The sequence below is a fragment of the Pseudophryne corroboree genome, chromosome 3 (genome assembly GCF_028390025.1).
Source record: "Pseudophryne corroboree isolate aPseCor3 chromosome 3, aPseCor3.hap2, whole genome shotgun sequence".
NCBI lineage: Eukaryota > Metazoa > Chordata > Amphibia > Anura > Myobatrachidae > Pseudophryne > Pseudophryne corroboree.
In genome coordinates this window covers 633,401,956-633,422,836 of record NC_086446.1, presented here as the reverse complement: position 1 = coordinate 633,422,836, position 20,881 = coordinate 633,401,956, and the positions used below count along the sequence as shown (strand labels likewise).

Sequence of the window (20,881 nt, the reverse complement as noted above, 5' to 3'; positions counted from 1 at the left end):
AGAATGCATTTAGGTTTCATATACACCTTATACACACACAGCCTGAAGGTCATTTTAACCAATATTATTAATAACTTTGTGCATTAAACAAAGTGTGTGTACATTGAGCCATCAGAAAACAAAGATTTCACTATCTCACTCAAAAAATTCCGTATTTCGGAATATTACGTATTTCTGAATATTTGGATATGGGATACTCAACCTGTATATATATACAAACAGAAAATTCAGCACTCACCATAGCCGGCTTTTGTGCATTGGCCAATTCACTAACTAAACCCCCATCATTGATTTATTGATGTTGTGAGGATGGGATCAGTACTAAATGCCGCCGGCCGGAATCCCGGTGGTCGAAATACCGACGCCGGAATCCCGACCACACAATCCCAATCCCGACAAGGGTGGCGAGCGGAACGCAGCCCCTTGCGGGCTCGCTTCGCTCGCCACGCTGCGGGCACGGTGCCTCGCTACGCTCGGCACACTATTATATTCTCCCTCTATGGGTGTCGTGGACACCCACGGAGGGAGAATATGTCGGGATTGTGGCGGTCGGGATTGTGGCAGTCGGGATTCCGGCGTCGGTATTTCGACCGCCGGGATTCCGGCCGGCGGCATCTTGACCGCATCCCGTGAGGATAAGTGAGCTTGCTATGGTGAGTGCTGAATTTTCTGTTTGTATATATTTAAGTAGGTGGCCATGGGCTACATGCACCCCACCCTATGAGTGGTGAGTGCAGACAATGCACCCCGCTTCTGGGGTGGCGAGTGCTGTGGTTTTATATTTGTTTATATATATATATATATATATATTTATATATAGTACAGTATGGCTTCGATAGGGTGCACTCCCTGGAAATGTAGTTGGTTGGGTGCCCAAAATAATTATAAATGTTCCTTGATGTACTTTAATAAAGCATCTGGATTATACAATTGACTACAGTTTAGAGTGGCGTTCATCAAGGTACATGTAGAATTATTTTCGGGTATCAAGGAACTTCCTTAAATAACAGGAGTTTCAATTTGTAATAAAAATTTTCTTTTGTGATCCTCATACTTTATTGCTCTGTGTTTTTTTGCTGTGACTGATAAACATTCCATTATGAAACACTTTTAAAAGAGTTATTTGATAAAGGATTACTGTTCATCAAATACAATAATTTATTTTGCAAGATCGACAGCACTATACTCTAAGTTATTATATTAATGTGTAATATATATTAGGGATATATTTTACAGGATACAGTATATAATTTCTATTTCTCTGATCTTACCTCTTCAAGTACATCAGCAAGTTTACTAACTATTTCTTCAGGAAGGCTCTGGAATGTTGGTACGCTGAAAAAGTTAAAGAGAATATAAATGTTTACAATTCTGGAAATTTCCAAAAGAATATCTTAAAAATATATTATTATTATAATAATAATAATAATAATAATATTAATTATTATTATTATTATTATTATTATGAAGAAGAAGAAGAAGAATGTTTAACCATTTTCTGTGCTGAGTTTTCCTCAGCCTGCGCCAATGTAATGTATTGAAGCTCTTCTATGTAGTTTTGCTCTGGTCTCTTAATCTCTCAAAGTAATTCTTTCTATCTTGAGTTATATCTATTCTTAGTGTCAATCCCGAAAAGCTGGAGGGTTTTTGAATAAACAAAGCCAATAAACCCCATCTAACTTGTCAAAGATTCTCCTAAGTCCCTTAGACACAAGGATACATTATTGAAGAAACAGAGACTGGCTCACAGTAGTATGACAGTGCTTCAAATCAATCCTATTACTGACAGTTAGCTGGGAGATTAACTTTCTTATTTTGACGTTAAGACACAATTAGGTTATTTCGGGTGACAAAGGAAATCTCAGCTGTAATAAAGTATGCAATAACATAGAAAAGTACTCTAGACAAACTTCTTGTAAAATCTCTTGGAACCAAAGTAGAGAGAAAAAGGACATTAAAATACTTAAACGTGCTTAAGGCTATCATGCATATTGAATATCAAATTCAACAATTAATTATAATTTTTAAAGAATTCTATCCTGAGGAAACATTACTTTCTCCAAACTAACAGAATCAAATACAGTGTGAACCTTCTCTGGTTATACACCACGTAGTTTAAGTGTCGAGGGTGTGAGTATCTGGGGTTAGATACGGGACAAGTTTAAATGTAAGTAGTTACTGTAAACACTCTGCACTGAAGCAATGTCTGTTATACAGTACAGTATATAAACTTCTTGTCCTAGCCACTGGTTTCTGATACTTGTGAAAAGAGGTCTACATTTATAGGGACACACTAACTACTAGATGAACTAGCCTTACACACAGGGCTTAAAGTGGTCCTGGAGAGGTGGTGGAACTCATTTATCCTGCCACCTACCCCCTTCCCCCCATCAAAACATGCACATTAAGCGGAGCCAGTGCTATTGTTTTTGCCACCACTCTGCAAACTATCAATTAGTGCCCTACATCCCTTACTTTATAACGGGACATTGATCTCACAAAGAAGCAATGTGGTCATACAATAGTACCCTCAATAAAAATTACACCACAGAGTAGCACAATATTATTCAAATTACACTGCATAGAGTGCCCCTGATTCATATTACACCACAAAGTAATGCCCCTTATTATTGTTATGTAACTCAGTAGTGCCCTTTATTCATGTTGAGCTACACAATGGTACCCTTTATTTGTGTTATACCACTCGGTAGTGCCCCTTATACACAATTCCCACAGCAATAGTGCCCCTTACACATAATGCCCACAGTTGTAGTGCCGCTTACACATAATAACCACAGTAGTGCCGCTTATACAACTAATGCCCACAGAAGTGGCGCTTACACATTAATTGCCCACAGTAGTGTCTATTATACACATCTCTGCCTGTCACTCAGCTCACCGCCTGTGTCCCTCCAGCAGCTCCATGCCCTTTATCCCTCCAGCAGCTTCCCCACCTCTCTTGTCCCTCCAGCCCCCTCTCATCTTGTCTTCAAGATGCACAGAGCCAGCTCCTATTCATGGCTCTTCTTCACTTCAGTAGTGGTGACAGCATAACATCACATGTGCCATGCTGGAAAAGGAAGCCACTGGCATCTGAGGATGGGATGAATGCTGTCCAACAGACACAGCGTGTGTAAAAACCAGGAGGGGTGGGCTGTAGATGGAGGAGGATTATGGAGCCACCAGGACCTGAGGAAGGCGGAGGTAGCTGCAGCTCATCATTAACACTAGCGCCGCCTGTATCAGTGATGGACATAGGTGATGGGGCGGGCTTTTCTGTTGGAATTACTATATAGGGCAATGGAGGAGGTGGGACTAGTTTCCCCTATCATTACAGGTGGTGGAACTCAGTTCCACCTTGTCCCCTCCCCCCCACACACACTTTAACCCCTGCTTACACGGTTATTTTTCCTTACACATTACCTACTCAATGTTAGAGCCATTTTAGTCTTTCTCTACTAGACAGACATGACAAAAACAAATACATCATTACCATTTATATTTATGAATCTTTTTACATGGCACTGTACACACAAAAATGTATCTAAGCATATTATTCCTGAAACATGACATTAAACATGGACATTAGTATTGAGGTCACATTAGTTTCAACATATGCCATAATCTTTTGTTGTGTTGTGGGCACGAAGAGTACATTAGATAAATGATTTTAATAAATATATCCAGTGGTGCTAAGGGGAATGACCCAGGCCGAGGCTGCTGAAGTGGCCTGGGAGGGGCCCCAGAAGTGTGCCAGGGTCTGCTGCGCCCCCCGAGTATACCTATACTTAAGGCCTGTGCCAGGTTCCTATATCTTCAGGAAGATGGCGTCTGCACTTGATAGCAAAGACTCTTCCACGGTTGAGATCTAGCATTTGAAGAGATACTGGACTTGTCCATCAAGCTGTCCCTGCAACTAACGGTTCTCCAGACATGCAGTTTGGAAAACAGAATATAAAAAACTATTTAATATTATCAGTCACAGTTCTGTCTAATCAGCTTCTCACTGACAACTTTGCATTGCATATTGGCTGTCATATCCGGAAATCATCCACTGCATGCAGCGCAGGTACAGCACGATTTTCCACCCTGTGCAAACTCCACACGTGAACATGTGACACCATTGCACCATGCTGAGAGGGAAGGGCCAGCAGCATCAGGAATAAGGACACACCTCTCCTGGTGGTGCTGCAAGGTGAATGCCTGGAGCATCCAAGGGATGGCTCTACAGCAGCTGTTTTGGTTGCAGGGTGCCAGGTGGTAGCCTTACATCCTGGGTAGCAACACTGTCACTAACCCCTATTTATCACCAACTGAAGGTTTCCAGTCTTCGGGAAACATGGCAGTAGTGCTGTTTGTGTTCTGGGAAGGTGGAAGTCATGGGTAAAATAATATCGCCTGGGCTTCACCTTCAAGGACTTGCTTTCATAGTGAACAAGTAAAGCACAAGCAGATTTTCAACGTTTTCTGTTGTACGGTTGATCTGCTGATGACCGGAGTATACAGCAATACAACAAAGGATACTGGAACTTTGGGGGAACACTAGACATTGCATAGCTACAGAAAGGAAAAAAATGTGGGCAATAGTATTTTTTTTAATGAAAGCTTCAAATTTTGACAGTCTAAAGTGGCATACTGTACCGTCCCACGCTCATAACAACATAATGAGTAAAATACACAAAAGCAGACAAGAAGTCACAACATGTGAGACAATAACCACCCAGCGCTTTCACTGCTATTGCTGTCAAAGTGTGATCTCAAAGGTTAATGTGAGATTAATTCTGTTGCTCCTCAATTGCGATAAGGAAATTGAATTGTAGCAGGGAACTGATTATAAGTCTTGTTTAATATATAGCTGGCAGAGTATGGAGAGGAAGGTCAATAATCAGCGCTAATGTGAGTATTGGTACCATCACACATATGAGATTAATGTAAATTATGCAATTTCATCATCACTGTAGTTAACACTGCAGCAAATGATTATTGTTAATGTTACAAATAAAATATTCCCTTATGATCTCAACCTGTATAACTAGGGGCCCTACTCATTTGACGATGCGCCGCCGAGGTGCCCGACGGCCGAAACGGCCGACGAGCGACCCGGCGGCGGGGGGGCTGTGACGGGGGGAGTGAAGTTTCTTCACTCCCCCCGTCACGCGGGGGGAGGCAAATACGAGATCGTCCATATTGGCCTGCATGCACAGCCGACAGGAGACCAGCGATGAACGAGCGCGGGGCCGCGCATCGTTCATCGCTGGAGTCTCCACCCTGAAAGATATGAACGAGTTCTTGTTCATTTATGAACGAGATCGTTCATATCTTTCAGAAAATCGGCCAGTGTGTAGGGCCTATAAAACACAACCACTAAAGGGTTGTGACTGCCAGTAAAAACATGCAATTACGTTTCTGACAAAGAAAACCCTGTCTCAAAGAAATGTCAGCAAAGGGATGGGACAGAGATGGCATCTGTTTAGATTTAGTAAAATGTATCTTTACAAAGAAGAAATATGCAGTAACCCATAGCAACCAGAGATTTGCTTTTGTTATTCAACTTGCTGCTAATGCCAGCTGTGCTTTTAACAAATAAAGACTGAAACTATATAATAGAGTTAATATTGGGTAGTTCTGCTACAGAATATATTTTATTGATCTAGCCTATATTGTGAAAAATAAGTTTGTTGATTAAAATCACTAAAATATTTTTTTTGTTTTTTTTTCAGAATGATACAGTTACCAGAGTCTGGAGTGGAGCAGAGGAGGGTTCAGGGCAGGGGTTGGTAACCTGTAGCACACAAGGCTGTTTCGGGTACCACCCGGTGGGACTCCTTAACTGGCACTCAATGGCACCTCCCTCGAGGCCAGGCACTTATGTTGTTTGATGCCTCAGGTGACAATGAGAGAAACAGATCTCTGAGATCTGTTGCTTCATTAATTTCCACACTCAGAGTGGCCCCCCAGGGCCGTAACAAAGGGTGTACAGCAGTGCAGTCGCACAGAGCTCTGGGGGCAGCACCATCACTGCCCTATGGCCCTGACTTATAGCTTGCAGCCAAATAGGCACTCTGCAGTCTGTGCAGCTACTCTGAGCATCCTCAGGATGCTCCGCCAGTGCTGCCCTTCCCGGGGCATGGAGATTAGTCCACATGGCAGGTGACTTAGCCACGTGAAGGTTTATTCACCAGGTAGAAACAGGAACAGGTAAACGCAGGGTTAATAGAAGGTACAGTTTCTAAGGATTCCTCAATTGCGGCCAGGAGCATTTGTTGGGTTTGCTGGATGTTGTGGTGCCCCAGTTGCATGCACTGTATAACCTAATGCAAAAATGGTTGTGGGAACTACTGTATATGTTATACTCTGCGGTGGTGGCATAGTGGACTTTGGTGTCTCAGGCCATTCTCCAAAGCATGGAGTTACATACCTCCCAACTGTTCCGCTTTCAGTGGTACAGTACTATTTTCCCAGGACTGTCCTGCTGTCCCACCCATGGACTGCAGTGTCCCACGGTGGGGGGTAGTTGTGGAGAGCAGGTGAAAAGATACTGTACCGCATCAATTCACAGTGAAGGGGAACATGGGGCCTGACCAGCATCTTGAAGAGTGCATTCTTGGCTTTTTGATCTGTATAATATCATTGGGTCCCTGTTTTTTGGCGTGGGCAGAGCTACAGCCACCTGTAGAGGGTTAGGTATGCAATACTTTATTTTTTAACAAAGCTGCAGTAAAAGATTTTGTTTTCAAATGAACAATATATTTTAGTTCCATGGTTCATATCACAGAATGATTAAGCATACTTGCCAACCCTCCCGCATCCTGCGGGAGGCTCTCGGTTTGATGAACAATCTCACGTTGCCCCGCAAAGTATAATAAATCTACCGGATTTATTCAGCGCCGCTAGAAAACCGGACTGCGCATGCGCAAGCCCGGAGGACTCCGATCAGAGCTTGAGCAAAATAAAGAGTCTGCTCAATGGGCAGGCTGACCTCAGTTTCAATAGCAACGTTCTGCCTTACCTCTGACCATGATGCTGCAGCCAATCTGGTCCGTACCACCCCTAGCCCGCCCCGCCTCCCCTCCTCCTGCCGGGAGCGTACTCACCGTGCTGGCCTGGGCTGGTTCGCAACTGCTTGGTGATGATTCCTGAGCTGCCGCCACCCTCCCCAAACCCATGTACATGTGCCCATTTGATTCAGCGCAAAGAAAGCACAGAGGGTACGTCGGGCTGTACATAACAGAGCATGGGTGAGTAAGGCAGTCATCGGCTCAGCGCCGCTTATAGAGAGCGGCACTGACACTCCGCTGGGTGAAACTGAGGGTCACCTGAGCTGACAGGAGGAGAGACCAGGCAGACAGAAATCAGCAGTTGTGAGTACGGAGAGCAGACACGACCCAGAGTCACACAGGGTAGAACCTGAGTGACACAGGGAAGAGCTGGAGACATGGGGGGGGGGGATTGAAGTGTCAGCAGGGATGTGGGGGATCTAGGGTGACATGGGAGAAGCTGGAGTGACACAGAAGGGGGGAGATGCTGGAATGAGTGGGAAGAGTGAAGTGACATGGGGGAAGCTGGAGTGACACAGAAGGGGGGAGCTGCTGGAATGAGTGGGAAGAGTGAAGTGACATGGGGGAAGCTGGAGTGACACAGAAGGGGGGAGCTGCTGGAATGAGTGGGAAGAGTGAAGTGACATGGGGGAAGCTGTTGTGACACAGAAGGGGGGAGCTGCTGGAATGAGTGGGAAGAGTGAAGTGACATGGGGGAAGCTGGAGTGACACAGAAGGGGGAAGCTGCTGGAATGAGTGGGAAGAGTGAAGTGACATGGGGGAAGCTGGAGTGACACAGAAGGGGGGAGCTGCTGGAATGAGTGGGAAGAGTGAAGTGACATGGGGGAAGCTGGAGTGACACAGAAGGGGGGAGCTGCTGGAATGAGTGTGAAGAGTGAAGTGACATGGGGGAAGCTGGAGTGACACAGAAGGGGGGAGCTGCTGGAATGAGTGGGAAGAGTGAAGTGACATGGGGGAAGCTGGAATTATGGGGGGGGGGATTTAGAATGACACAGACAGAGCTGGAGTGACACATAGGGGAAACTGAAGTTACTCTTGGGGAAGCTGGAGGAGCTGGAGTGACAGGAGGCAGAGCAGGAATAACATGGGAGAGCTGGAGTGTCACAAGGGTTTCTTTTTATCCTCCCTTTCTCTATGGTGTGTCTGTTGCGCAGTTTTCCCTTTGTCCCAATGTTTCATTCTCTCTGAGGTAGTGTGGAGAGGTGGTATAGTGATTTTTTTTTTAAGTGTAGTGTAGAATATAGAGGGGTCAGTGATGTAGTGTAGAGTATAGAGGGGTCAGTGATGTAGTGTAGAGTATAGAGGGGTCAGTGGCGCAGTGTAGGGTATAGAGGGGTCAGTGGCGCAGTGTAGGGTATAGAGGGGTCAGTGATGCAGTGTAGGGTATAGAGGGGTCAGTGATGCAGTGTAGGGTATAGAGGGGTCAGTGATGCAGTGTAGGGTATAGAGGGGTCAGTGATGCAGTGTAGGGTATAGAGGGGCCAGTGATGCAGTGTAGGGTATAGAGGGGTCAGTGATGCAGTGTAGGGTATAGAGGGGTCAGTGATGCAGGTAGGGTATAGAGGATTCAGAGACGCAGTGTAGGGTATAGAGGGGTCAGTGACGCAGTGTAGGGTATAGAGGGGTCAGTGATGCAGTGTAGGGTATAGAGGATTCAGTGACGCACTGTAGGGTATAGAGGGGTCAGTGACGCAGTGTAGGATATAAAGGGGTCAGTGATGCAGTGTAGGGTATAGAGGATTCAATGATGCAGTGTAGGGTATAGAAGGGTCAGTGATGCAGTGTAGGGTATAGAGGGGTCAGTGATGCAGTGTAGGGTATAGAGGGGTCAGTGATGCAGTGTAGGGTATAGAGGATTCAGTGACGCAGTGTAGGGTATAGAGGGGTCAGTGACGCAGTGTAGGCTATAAAGGGGTCAGTGATGCAGTGTAGGGTATAGAGGATTCAATGATGCAGTGTAGGGTATAGAGGGGTCAGTGATGCAGTGTAGGGTATAGAGGGGCCAGTGATGCCGTGTAGGGTATAGAGGGGTCAGTGATGCAGTGTAGGGTATAGAGGGGTCAGTGATGCAGGTAGGGTATAGAGGATTCAGTGACGCAGTGTAGGGTATAGAGGGGTCAGTGACGCAGTGTAGGGTATAGAGGGGTCAGTGATGCAGTGTAGGGTATAGAGGATTCAATGATGCAGTGTAGGGTATAGAGGGTTCAGTGATGCAGTGTAGGGTATAGAGGGGTCAGTGACGCAGTGTAGGGTATAGAGGGGTCAGTGACGCAGTGTAGGGTATAGAGGGGTCAGTGACGCAGTGTAGGGTATAGAGGGGTCAGTGACGCAGTGTAGGGTATAGAGGGGTCAGTGACGCAGTGTAGGGTATAGAGGGGTCAGTGATGCAGTGTAGGGTATAGGGGGATCAGTGAGGTAGTGTAGGGTAGGGTATAGAGGGGTCAGTGAGGCAGTGTAGGGTTTAGAGGGGTCAGTGATGCAGTGTAGGGTATAGACGAAGCTTTCACGCTGCCTTATGGAGAATGTTGCTGATCCTGCATTGGTACCCTAGACATCTGCCCCTTGTGCCTTTTAATACTTAAACTCGTTAAATGGGGATATGGGAATGTGGGTAGGTCATTCAATCACCTGGACTACTGTTCTATTTCTGTACATTGCTTAGCTGTATAATGGTAGTACAATCAGCTAGTTACAACCCTTAACGAGAACACACTGCATGCAGACAGCTACCCATACATGCACCAGCTGTGGCGGCATGCTGCTCTTAGTACTACAGTTTTCACCTGTAGCTCCAGGACATAACCCTGAGTGGCAATGCCCATAGGTGGACCTAAACACACCCTTTGGGCGGAGCATGACACGCCCCTTCAAACGGCTCACGCACATTGTGCACATTCTACTATTAACTAGAATCTCCCTGAATCGGGTTTTCAAACGTTGGCAAGTATGATTAACTGTGGAGTTTTGTGGACTTTTAAATAGCAGCCCTTGTTTTTTTTTTTGTTGTTTTTTTTTATTGGATCACAATCTGTACATGAATATACCCACTTGCAAGAGGCGAGACGTTTAAAAAAATTTTATAAAAAAACAAAACCTAGCTGCATATTTACTGTGCACTAAAATATGTGTATTATAAACTCAATCTGACAGCTCATTTGTCTAGGTACTGAATGTACCAAAGTCGATGAAGGGATTGCTTTAATAATCCTTCTTTGAAGTCAGGTACAATACAGTAATGCTGATTGTGAAGCGCTGATGATATTATTAGGCTTCAAAAGAAAACATTCACATTTTATTTTGAACGGTCCTAATTTTGTGTTTATTATGATTTAGGAGATTATCACTGTTCATTGCCTGCAACAGGATTTTATAAATGAACTCAAACAAAAGCAACAAAAATACTCTCTTTTCCCAAACACAGGGCCAAATTAACAATGAGACGGATGGGACTGTGGATGGGACTATGGGGGTAATTCAGACCTGATCGCAGCAGCAAATTTGTTAGCAGTTGGGCAAAACCATGTGCACTGCAGGGGGGGGGGGGGGCAGATATAACATGTGCAAAGAGAGTTAAATTTGGGAAGGGTGTGTTCAAACAGAAATCTAAATTGCAGTGTAAAAATAAAGCAGTCAGTATTTACCCTGCACAGAAACAATATAACCCATCCAAATCTAACTCTCTCTGCAAATGTTATATATGTCCCCCCTGCAATGCACATGGGGGGTCATTCCGAGTTGTTCGCTCGCAAGCTGCTTTTAGCAGCTTTGCCCACACTAAGCCGCCGCCTACTGGGAGTGAATCTTAGCATAGTAAAAGTGCGAACGAAAGATTCTCAAAATTGCGATTACACACCTCTTAGCAGTTTCTGAGTAGCTTCAAACTTACTCGGCATCTGCGATCAGTTCAGTCAGTTTCGTTCCTGGTTTGACGTCACAAACACACCCAGCGTTCGCCCAGACACTCCTCCGTTTCTCCAGCCACTCCCGCGTTTTTCCCAGAAACGGTAGCGTTTTTTCGCACACACCCATAAAACAGCCAGTTTCCGCCCAGAAACACCCACTTCCTGTCAATCACATTACGATCACCAGAACGAAGAAAAAACCTCGGAATGTCGTGAGTAAAAAACCTAACTGCATAGCAAATTTACTTAGCGCAGTCGCACTGTGGACATTGCGCATGCGCATTCGCGACTAATCGCTCCGTTGCGAGAAAAAAATAACGAGCGAACAACTCGGAATGACCCCCCATGGGACCTAATTCTGAGTTGATCGCAGCAGCAATTTTGTTAGCAGTTGGGCAAAACCATGTGCACTGCAGGAGGGGCAGATATAACATGTGCAGAGAGAGTTAGATTTGGGTGGGGTGTGTTCAAACTGAAATCTAAATTGCAGTATAAAAATAAAGCAGCCATTATTTACCCTGCACAGAAACAAAATAACCCACCCAAATCTAACTCTCTCTGCAAATGTTATATCTGCCCCTCCTGCAGTGCACATGTTATTGCCCAGTTGCTAACAAACTTGCTGCTGTGATCAACTTAGAATTACCCCCATGGTTTTGCCCAACTGCTAACAAATTTGCTGCTGCGATCAACTCTGAATTACCCCCCATGTGTACTGCAGGTGTGGCAGATATAACATGCAGAGAGAGTTAGATTTGGGTGGGTTATTTTGTTTTTGTGCAGGGTAAATACTGGCTGCTTTATCTTTACACTGCAATTTAGATTTCTGTCTTAACACGCCTCACACGTTACATCTGCCCCCCAAACTCCCCCCCCCCCCCTGCAGTGCACATGGTATTGCCCATCTGCTAACAAATTTGCTGCTATGATCAGGTCTGAAGTAGGTCTTTAGGTCTATAGTGTATTAGGCTCTCCAGAATTGTATTTTTCAAGCAAAGTCATTGGTATGAAGCCACAGATTAGGCATGACAATGCATGGTGCAGTTCACTTGTATAGGACTTGTGCCTTTTCATCCTTGGTTTCATAACTTTTTTCTCAGATTTGCTACTTTTTCCTACATTTTTCATTTCAGTTTGCTTAGAGCGTACTAGGAATTTAGGATTAGTGTTTTGGCACAGCTAAGTAGCAAAGTCCATGGTACACCAAACAGGGCTATTTGGCATGATTTGAGGGTAGGTGCACATATGTACACTGTTTATACTGTAGCTGGTAGCATTTCCCTTTTCAGATGAAACTACAGGAGATTGCAGAGAAACGCGTCAAAAGCTAGCAATTTTGAATGCTCTTCATTGGAATTTCTGATTCATGTCAACAAACGACTCAAATATATACATATTTAGGGAATTAATCTCGTACGTTGAAATTGAGCTAAACTCACTGATCAGCAAACTCATTTGGACTACATTGTTATGCTTTCTGAAATGAGGAGTGATTCATAAAAACCGCAGTTACCTTATTCCCAAATGTATTATTTTCAATCAGAAAAAGAAACATCACTGTCTGTTAAAATTGCCACAGGCACACTCATTGTTACTGAAGATGTAGGGGTATAGAGAGCTGTCGTGGGCCCAGATACTTTTTTCAGGGCGGGAGGCGTGACCACGGGTCCTTATAGAAACTAATGTTATTAAAAAAGCATTTTCAGCTCTGCTAAGTTGCGCTGAAAACAGCCTGGGGGGGGGGGGGGGGGGGGCACTATCATGTCCCTCAGCAAGGGGCAAATCCAGAGGTGGGCACGATCAGTGTGATCTTTCCCCCCTAACCCCTCAACACAGGCAGAAGGGACTGCTGCTGCAATATGGCAGCAGCCCACCTGCTCCCACCGCAGCCCAGCCGGCTGTGTGAGGGGTAGTTTTTTATTATGTACCGACTTTTTTTAATTTAATATTAAAAAAACAAAACATTTGCATGTTTAAATTAAAATATTGTTTTTCTTTCACTTTTTACATTCTATGCTATGTATGTAAATAGTAAAGCACAACAGAATTTGCTGTGCTATGTAAGAAACTGTTAATAAATAATATGTATGGTATATACAGTATAGAGTGTGTGCATATACCTTATATATATATATCTATATACCTCCCAACTGTCCCGACTTTCGCAGGTCAGTCAGTTTTTTTTGGGACTGTCCTGTTGTACCACCCGCGGGCCATTGTGTCCCCCGGTGGGGGGGCAGTTGGGAGGCTTCTGTCACTCGCATGCGCACAGCGTCTATTCACGGAGATGAGATGTACTGGGGGCATGGCCAGCAGCTCAGAGCACTGGCCATACCCCCATAGTGATGGGAAATGGGGGGGTGGCTCGTGATTGCGGCATTATCGTGAAGTCATGCTCCCTTTATTTAGGTCATGCCCCTTTTCCCTGGGCGAGTGCGGCTATGCAGCACCGAGTCCCGCTTCCTCCCTCCTAGAGGTTTGGAGGTATGTATCTATTCTGCCTAGCAATTGCACATGAGAGGCGGCCCCATCCTCTTCATAGCTCCTGGGCCCAGATCATACTTTCCTACTCTCCCGGTTTCTGCAGGAGGCACACGCTTTTTCGGGTAGTCCCCCGCACCGCAGTATTGTAATGCTCCAGCTAAAGGCTTCTTTGGGTAGCAAATTAGCGTGCATTCACACCAAAGAGCCTGCACATGGTTAGAAAAAGATATCCTTAGCTAAAACCTGGGCATGCGTGGCCTTATTGAGTTTTGTATACCCAGTATGGAGCTACAGGTACTGTAAGTCGTTTCTTGGTTTCTACACTGCACACACTCAAGTTAAAATTGTGCTTGTGCAGTTCATCTGTATATAACTTTGGATGCCAGACCACACAGCAAATATACGCCATCCTGAAATAATGTGATGTTTTTATCACAATCTGCAATAATCAAAGCTTATCAAAGTTTCATCTAAATTGCTGCAACATCGCAATCCCAATACAAACTATAGGGATGCAATGCTGTAAGAAACTAAAGGGTTAACAGGAGAAATTAATTATTTCTCTGCAGTAAATTGCCCGCAGCAATGATGGCTCCAAAAATGGGTTATCACAGCTTGATACATAGATCCCTATACCTGGTAATTATACCAGTGGCTTTTTTATGTAAAGGAAATACTTGCACTGACTTGGCTTAATTGTCCTTTAAATGTCTTGATTTTGTCTGCATCTCTGGCGCCAGAGGACAGAGGCTACAGATAGGACCGGTGGGATTTTACTTCTCCGCAGAGATAAGTGCGAATACTAGAAAGTGAGAATGCTGGGCTGAGCCTGGTGGAATGTCACACTGACCGCCAGACATTTGTTTGCAGGTTTTAAAAACGACCAACATGATAAATGTCAACATTCTAACCATCAACAATATATACCGTACCACGGGGGGTCATTCTGACCCGATCGCACGCTGCAGTTCTTCGCAGCGTAGCGATCGGGTCAGAACCACGCATGCTCCGGCGCCGCAGTGCGCCGACGCATGGCCACCCGTAACTGTGGTACGATCGCCTCTGCCTCGATTGACAGGCAGAAACGGTCGATGGGTGGGAGGGGGGGAAACGGCAGCGTTTGGCTGCCGTTTCGTGGGTGCGGTCCGGCCAACGCAGGCGGGGCCGGACCGTGCGGGAGTGGCCCGCAGCGGCTGCGTGATGTCACACTCAGTCACTGCGGGCCGGGGAGCGAAGAGTAGCTCCCAGCCAGCACGCTGCGCTGGCCGGGAACTACTCTTGAAGTGCAAAGGCATCGTCGCTGTGCGATGCCTTTGAACTTCTGCGAGGGGGGGCCGGGCTGACATGCGGGGCGGACTAGCTCTGTGCTGGGCGTCCCCCCGCATGTCTGAGTTCAGGATCGTAGCTGTGCTAAATTTAGCACAGCTACGATCAACTCGGAATGACCCCCCATATACAGAAACATTTTTGTGTGTAATAATACACTATGGGCTGATTTATCAATGAGTTTTATCATACGCAATGAGTGTGAAAACTCGTTGTGTTTGATAAATGGTGCTCCAGACAATAAGGCACAAATTTATCAAGCCTTGGAGAGTGATAAATTGCACGGTGATAAAGTACCAAACCAACCAGCTCCTAAGGGTACATGTGAACACAAAACCACCCTCCATGCCAAGCGGATCCTGTTCAGCGGGACCCGCTGGGCCGATATGTGTTGCCCTAGCCTAACTGCCATGTTACAGGGAGAATTTGAAAAATGACAGGAACTGATTGGTTGGCATTTATCACTGTTCAATTTATCACAGTCCAAGGCTTGATAAATCTGGGCCCCAGTTCCCAACTGTAACTTTCAAACACATGACAGTTAGGAGCTGATTGGCGGGAGCACCAATTCTCATACTCAACAAGTTTTAAAACTCGTTGCATATGATTAAACTTGTTGATAAATCAGCCCCTTAAATGCCTTACATCAATATATAAAAAAAGTTAGTCACATAAACACAAGGTACAACAAACAAACAAACAAACAAACAAACAAAAACCCCTCTAGTATGGGTATTGTCTATATGTGCATACAACTTCTAAAGATTTTGGGCAAAACAGCAAAGTTATGTTCTGAAAGTAATTGTTCAAGGTTACAAAGCAATTTAGCGTCCTTAATCAATAGTCATCTTTTATTTCCGTGTTAAAGATAGGGCACACAGAATACCTAGCAAGGACAAGGAAAGGACTTTTCCAAATCAGTGGGTAGAAGAAAGAAGGGTTTAGAAACTTTGCTAGGTCGGGCCATAACCTAAACCTCCTTCACTTATCTGGTAGAGTATATAAGAAAACACTTATACAGTACCTTCTCAGTTATTTCTTGTATTTTACCTTTTTGACTACCCTACTACAAAACTTAATTCAAACTCCAAGACTTCTAATTAGGATAATTAACTAATTTAATTAAATTACAGTTCTACTACATTTAATTCATTCCTGATATTGGTGTTAAACCCAGTGTATTTGTACATGGGGTGTACAAATACAGCACAGATTATGTAGTGATGAGCAGTACTGCCTTACAGCACTCAAGTCTTGGGTTCGATTTCCACCAAAGAACTACAGTATCTGGTTCTCTCCCCGTGTTTGCATGACTTTCCTCTGGGTTCTCCAGTTTCCTCCCACAATCCAAAAACATACTGGTAGGTTAATTGGATTCTGGAAGCTCCACTCGGGCAGGGTCTGATGTGAAGGACTACATATTCTCTGTAAAAGCACAGTGTAATATGTATATGCTATAAATAACAATAAACAAATAATAAATGACAATAAATGTCAGTGTTAAACAATAAATCTTAGTTTATAAAGAATGTCTATTGCTACAATAATAAATGTTAATAGATTGCGTTATTCCAGCATTAGCATACTATTTAGTCCATGTCTGGATTAGGGATATCACAAACAGAATAAAGGAGGTTATTCAGGTGGTACAGATATAACATGTGCAGAGAGAGTTAGATTTGGGTGGGTTATAATGTTTCTGTGCAGGGTAAATACTGGCTGCTTTATTTTTACACTGCAATTTAGATTTCAGTTTGAACACACCCCACCCAAATCTAACTCTCTCTGCACATGTTACATCTACCCCACCTGCAGTGCTACATGGTTTTGCCCATTAGTGTGCTTTTTTGGTTTGCTAACAAGTCTGAATAACCCCCAAAGTCTACAGTGTACTTACTGGATAAACGCCAGCGAGGACCTCATTACACACACTTGTTTCAAAGACAAAATTAATTTATTTTGGGGGTCAAATGAACTGTGATAGTCCTCTGCCTAGCATCCCTGAGGTGTGTGGCTGTGCATACTTTCAGGCATTGGTAACTGCTGCGCCTGCCAGCATTAATCCAAGGAAGTTTGCAAACAGACAGGCTGAACTCAACAGCCACCGTCCCAACAGTCTGGATAAAGTGTGACTGCACATGCTGACTATCAGAAGACATATCTTATCAAGCCTAAAACCATGTGAATACTGCTGTTTCAACATGGTTTAGGAACATGTCAGCATATATGACAAAAGCCTAAAGCAGTAGATAATAAGACAGAGATGATCAGACATATCTCCTGCGTTAGGAAAACTAACGCAGAACACTGCAGTCACCAGATTCTCAAAGGCAGCTTCTTTTTTCTGATCTTGATCCTGCTAGCTAATAACAGCATCTAAAGATGATGTTAGGCAGTGCCGTAACTAGGCATTTTATCGCTGTGTGCAAGAAACAAAAGTGGCGCCCCCCCCATGTAAGACAGGGGCAGTGCGCGCCGTAGGCGCGCAAAAATATATAGGGACGTGGCTTCACAGGGAAGGGGCGTGGCCACAAAATAAAAGCAATTCATACTACGGTGCACAGTAGTCTACATTATTCAAATTACGCTGCACAGTAGCGCCACTACACCAGGTAGAGCCCCTTTTATACATTACAGCAGACAGCGTCCCCCTTTTTACACATTACAGCAGACAGTCCCCCTTTTAACACATTGCGGCAGCCAGTCCCCCTTTTTACACATTGCGGCAGCCAGGCCCCCTTTTTACACATTGCGGCAGCCAGTCCCCCTTTTTACACATTGCGGCAGCCATGCCCCCCTCTTTACACATTGCGGCAGCCAGTCCCCCTTTTTACACATTGCGGCAGCCAGGCCCCCTCTTTACACATTGCGGCAGCCAGGACCCCTTTTTACACATTGCGGCAGCCAGGACCCCTTTTTACACATTGCGGCAGCCAGGCCCCCTTTTTACACATTGCGGCAGCCAGGACCCCTTCTTACACATTGCGGCAGCCAGGCCCCCTTTTTACACATTGCGGCAGACGGTGTCCCCCTGAGAGAGAGAGAGAGAGAGAAAGAGAGAGGGATATACTTACCTTCTCCCCGCTGACAGGCTCCTCGTGCTGGCATCTCCCTCTCGGTGCAGGCAGTGAGGTGAGAAGGAGGAGGAGGGAGGGGGAGCAGGGAGCCGCAGCAGCGCTATTTCATTGGTAGTAAGCGCCGCTGCAGCATCCCCCTCTCCTTCCGTATTGGCTGCCTGGCGCTGCTGTGGATGCTGGGATAAAGGAACCGCATCCCAGCATCCATAGCAGCGCCGGGCAGCCAATACAGAAGGAGAGGGGGATGCTGCAGCGGCGCTTACTACCAATGAAATAGCGCTGCTGCGGCTCCCTGCTCCCCCTCCCTCCTCCTTCTTGTCCGCTGCCCGGCGCTGGTCTCTTCTCCCTCCAGCACGGCACACGGCGCACACAGCAGAGGCGGCATGTAATGAGTCAATTTGACTCATTACATGCCGCTGGCCGTGCGCCCTCAGGGCAACTGCGCTGTGTGCCAAGCCCACTTGGCACACACGTAGTTACGGCCCTGGTGTTAGGATCTATAGCCTATGGAGAGAGAATCACTAAGGAGGGATCTTCTGATCCCTACTCAGCAGAGAGGCTCCATGCTCCTCTCTGCTCTACTGTCACTAATTTACTTTTGTGCATACTGTACGTCAGCCAGGCCACCTATATACAGTCAATATTCCAGGTCAGATCCACTATCAATTTATGCTGCGATACTCAGAGCCGGCCATAGGCATAGGCAAACTAGGCAGTCGCCTAGGGCATTTGATATGCCTAGGGGCATCAGCAGCTTCTTCTGATTAAAATGATATGCGGCATGCCTATATTCTGTGTGTAGCATTTCATATGCAGATACAGGCACAGTCACACAGTATACAGGCATGCTGCATATCAGTTTAATCAGCAGAAGCTGCTTGTGCATCATAGCCACATAGCAATGCAAATAAGATGCATTTTCATAAAAAAAAAGGTGCCTGACGTTAGCATTGAGGCAAGATTTATGAGGACACATCTGTATCCAAGCAGAGGCAGAGGTCACAGTGTTAGTGGCAGTGTGATTGCTGTGTGCATGTGAGTGGGTTGGTTGTGCAGTAGTGTTCGGAATATGTGTAATGAGCATTATGTGTGTCATATAAAAATGCATTAATAATGTGCAACATATGTGTAAAGGGGCACTATGTGTATAAGGGCATTAATAATGTGCGGCATATGTGTAAGGGACATTATGTGTAAAAGGGCATTAATAAAGGTTGTCATAATGTGTAAGGCGCATTATGTTTATAAGGAAATTAATAATGTGTCTCATGTGTAAGGGGCATTACTGTGTGGAATTGTGTATAAATGTATTACTAATGTGTGGCATTATGTGTATAAGGTGCTCTACTATGTGGCATTGCGTATAGAAAGGGCACTACTATGTCATCTAATGTGAATAAAGAGCAATAGGGTGTGGTGTAATGTGAATAAGGAGCAATTCAGTGTGATGTAATGTGAATAAGGGGCTCTACTGTGAGGAGTAACATTTATAAGGTAAAGTGATACTGCTGTGGGATGTAATATGAATTATGGACACTATCGCATGATCAAATGTGAATAAAGTTGCAGTACTGTGTGGCGTAATTGGAATTAGGGTTACTATTGTGTGGCCATGCCCCTTGTCAGCAAAAACACACCCCTTTTTGGGCTGTGCGCCAAATGTATGAACTGTTCCTATTTAAAATGTAGGAGGTACAAACACCAAAATAAGGACTGATATGGGTGAGGGGTGATGGTGCTGGGAAAGAGGTGCAAGGTCGGAGGCGTACCAGCGGTGGTGCTAGGGGGCACCAGCCAAAATCTTGCCTAGGGCATCATATTGGTTAGGGCCAGCTCTGGCGATACTGTCTTATCAGAGATGATTTCCCGGCATGAGTGCTGTGGATAAATTACAACAAAATATTTCTTATCGCTGCTATATGTGCTAATAAGAGATTATACTTTATGGGGACACATCTGCTGTACTTGAGTCCAAATGCCCAGTATCAGACAGTCATCCCCCTGACTACAGTAGAACCTATTGGACAACCATCTTTTTCTTTGTTAAAGTACTGAATTAAATCCCCAAAAAGTTAAATGTTTGAACATCATCTTAATATTAATGGGGGATTTGTTTCTTCTCTGATCAGTGGATACCGTAATCTGCCTGCCAATCACATGCTGCAAATGTAGAAGGTGCAGTGGAGCTTATTACTAGCTAAATGTAAAAGTGCAGTAACACATCACTCATTCTCTGCATTGCAATAGTAGATGCAGCTAAATGCTTATTGGTTGCTATGGGTTTGTTAAAGAATAACCTCCTATGTTTCACTAGCATATACAGTAATAAGAAGGAATCACCTTTGCCACATGCTGGCTATAGTTGGTACTGTGTCAAAATAGAGATAGTCATAGATGGGTTAACACTGATGGCCAATGGTTTTTAACCATCAGTAGGAAACCATTGATGGCCTGACTTTGGACCTCCACAGCCGATATTCACCTTCTGTGAACATACATCCATGGTAAAACTACTTGCCATCGGTGTTATACTATTGATGGTCAATGACCATTCCTGCTTTAAATGTATTTCTTCCCTCAATATGGTACAGCTACCCTAACACCTCAGATAGCTCATTGATGGATGCCCTCAATGGAGCAGAGGTGTAAGGCATAGGTGACAGTTTACAGGCCTTCTCTTTGAACATTCTGGGCTGACAATTCATCCATCCAGTTTATGTATTCAGTCTCTTGGCATGTGAATAAAACCATGGCATTATCTGTCATTTTCCACCGACAGATTAACCGCCCCACTCCTCTGTGGAGATTGCTGCATTTATTCATAATTCTGTCCATAAACGTCAGAAATTACAATGTGTAAAATGGAGATAACATCCCATCCTCGGACCCCCATTACAATGACAAAGCCAGATTGCTATGTTTTGACAAGTATTGAAGAGAAATGACTCTATTGGTCATTAAAGGAGCTTTTTATATCACTTAAAATTATTTACAGCTACTGCTCTGCTAAACTTCTCCAATGTTTGGTGACACA

The 20,881-nt window shown here is 44.8% G+C and overlaps 1 protein-coding gene across 6 annotated transcripts in view; it reads right to left on the bottom strand.

The window, feature by feature from the left end:
- PRKG1 (protein kinase cGMP-dependent 1) overlaps nucleotides 1-20,881 on the bottom strand; it is a 1,872,748-nt gene that overhangs the window by 372,579 nt on the left and 1,479,288 nt on the right. For all 6 annotated transcript variants that reach the window (XM_063961733.1, XM_063961735.1, XM_063961737.1 and 3 more), the window contains exon 5: nucleotides 1,272-1,335. In XM_063961733.1, the coding sequence (XP_063817803.1) occupies nucleotides 1,272-1,335 (64 nt within the window). The remainder of the gene's footprint in view (nucleotides 1-1,271; nucleotides 1,336-20,881) is intronic.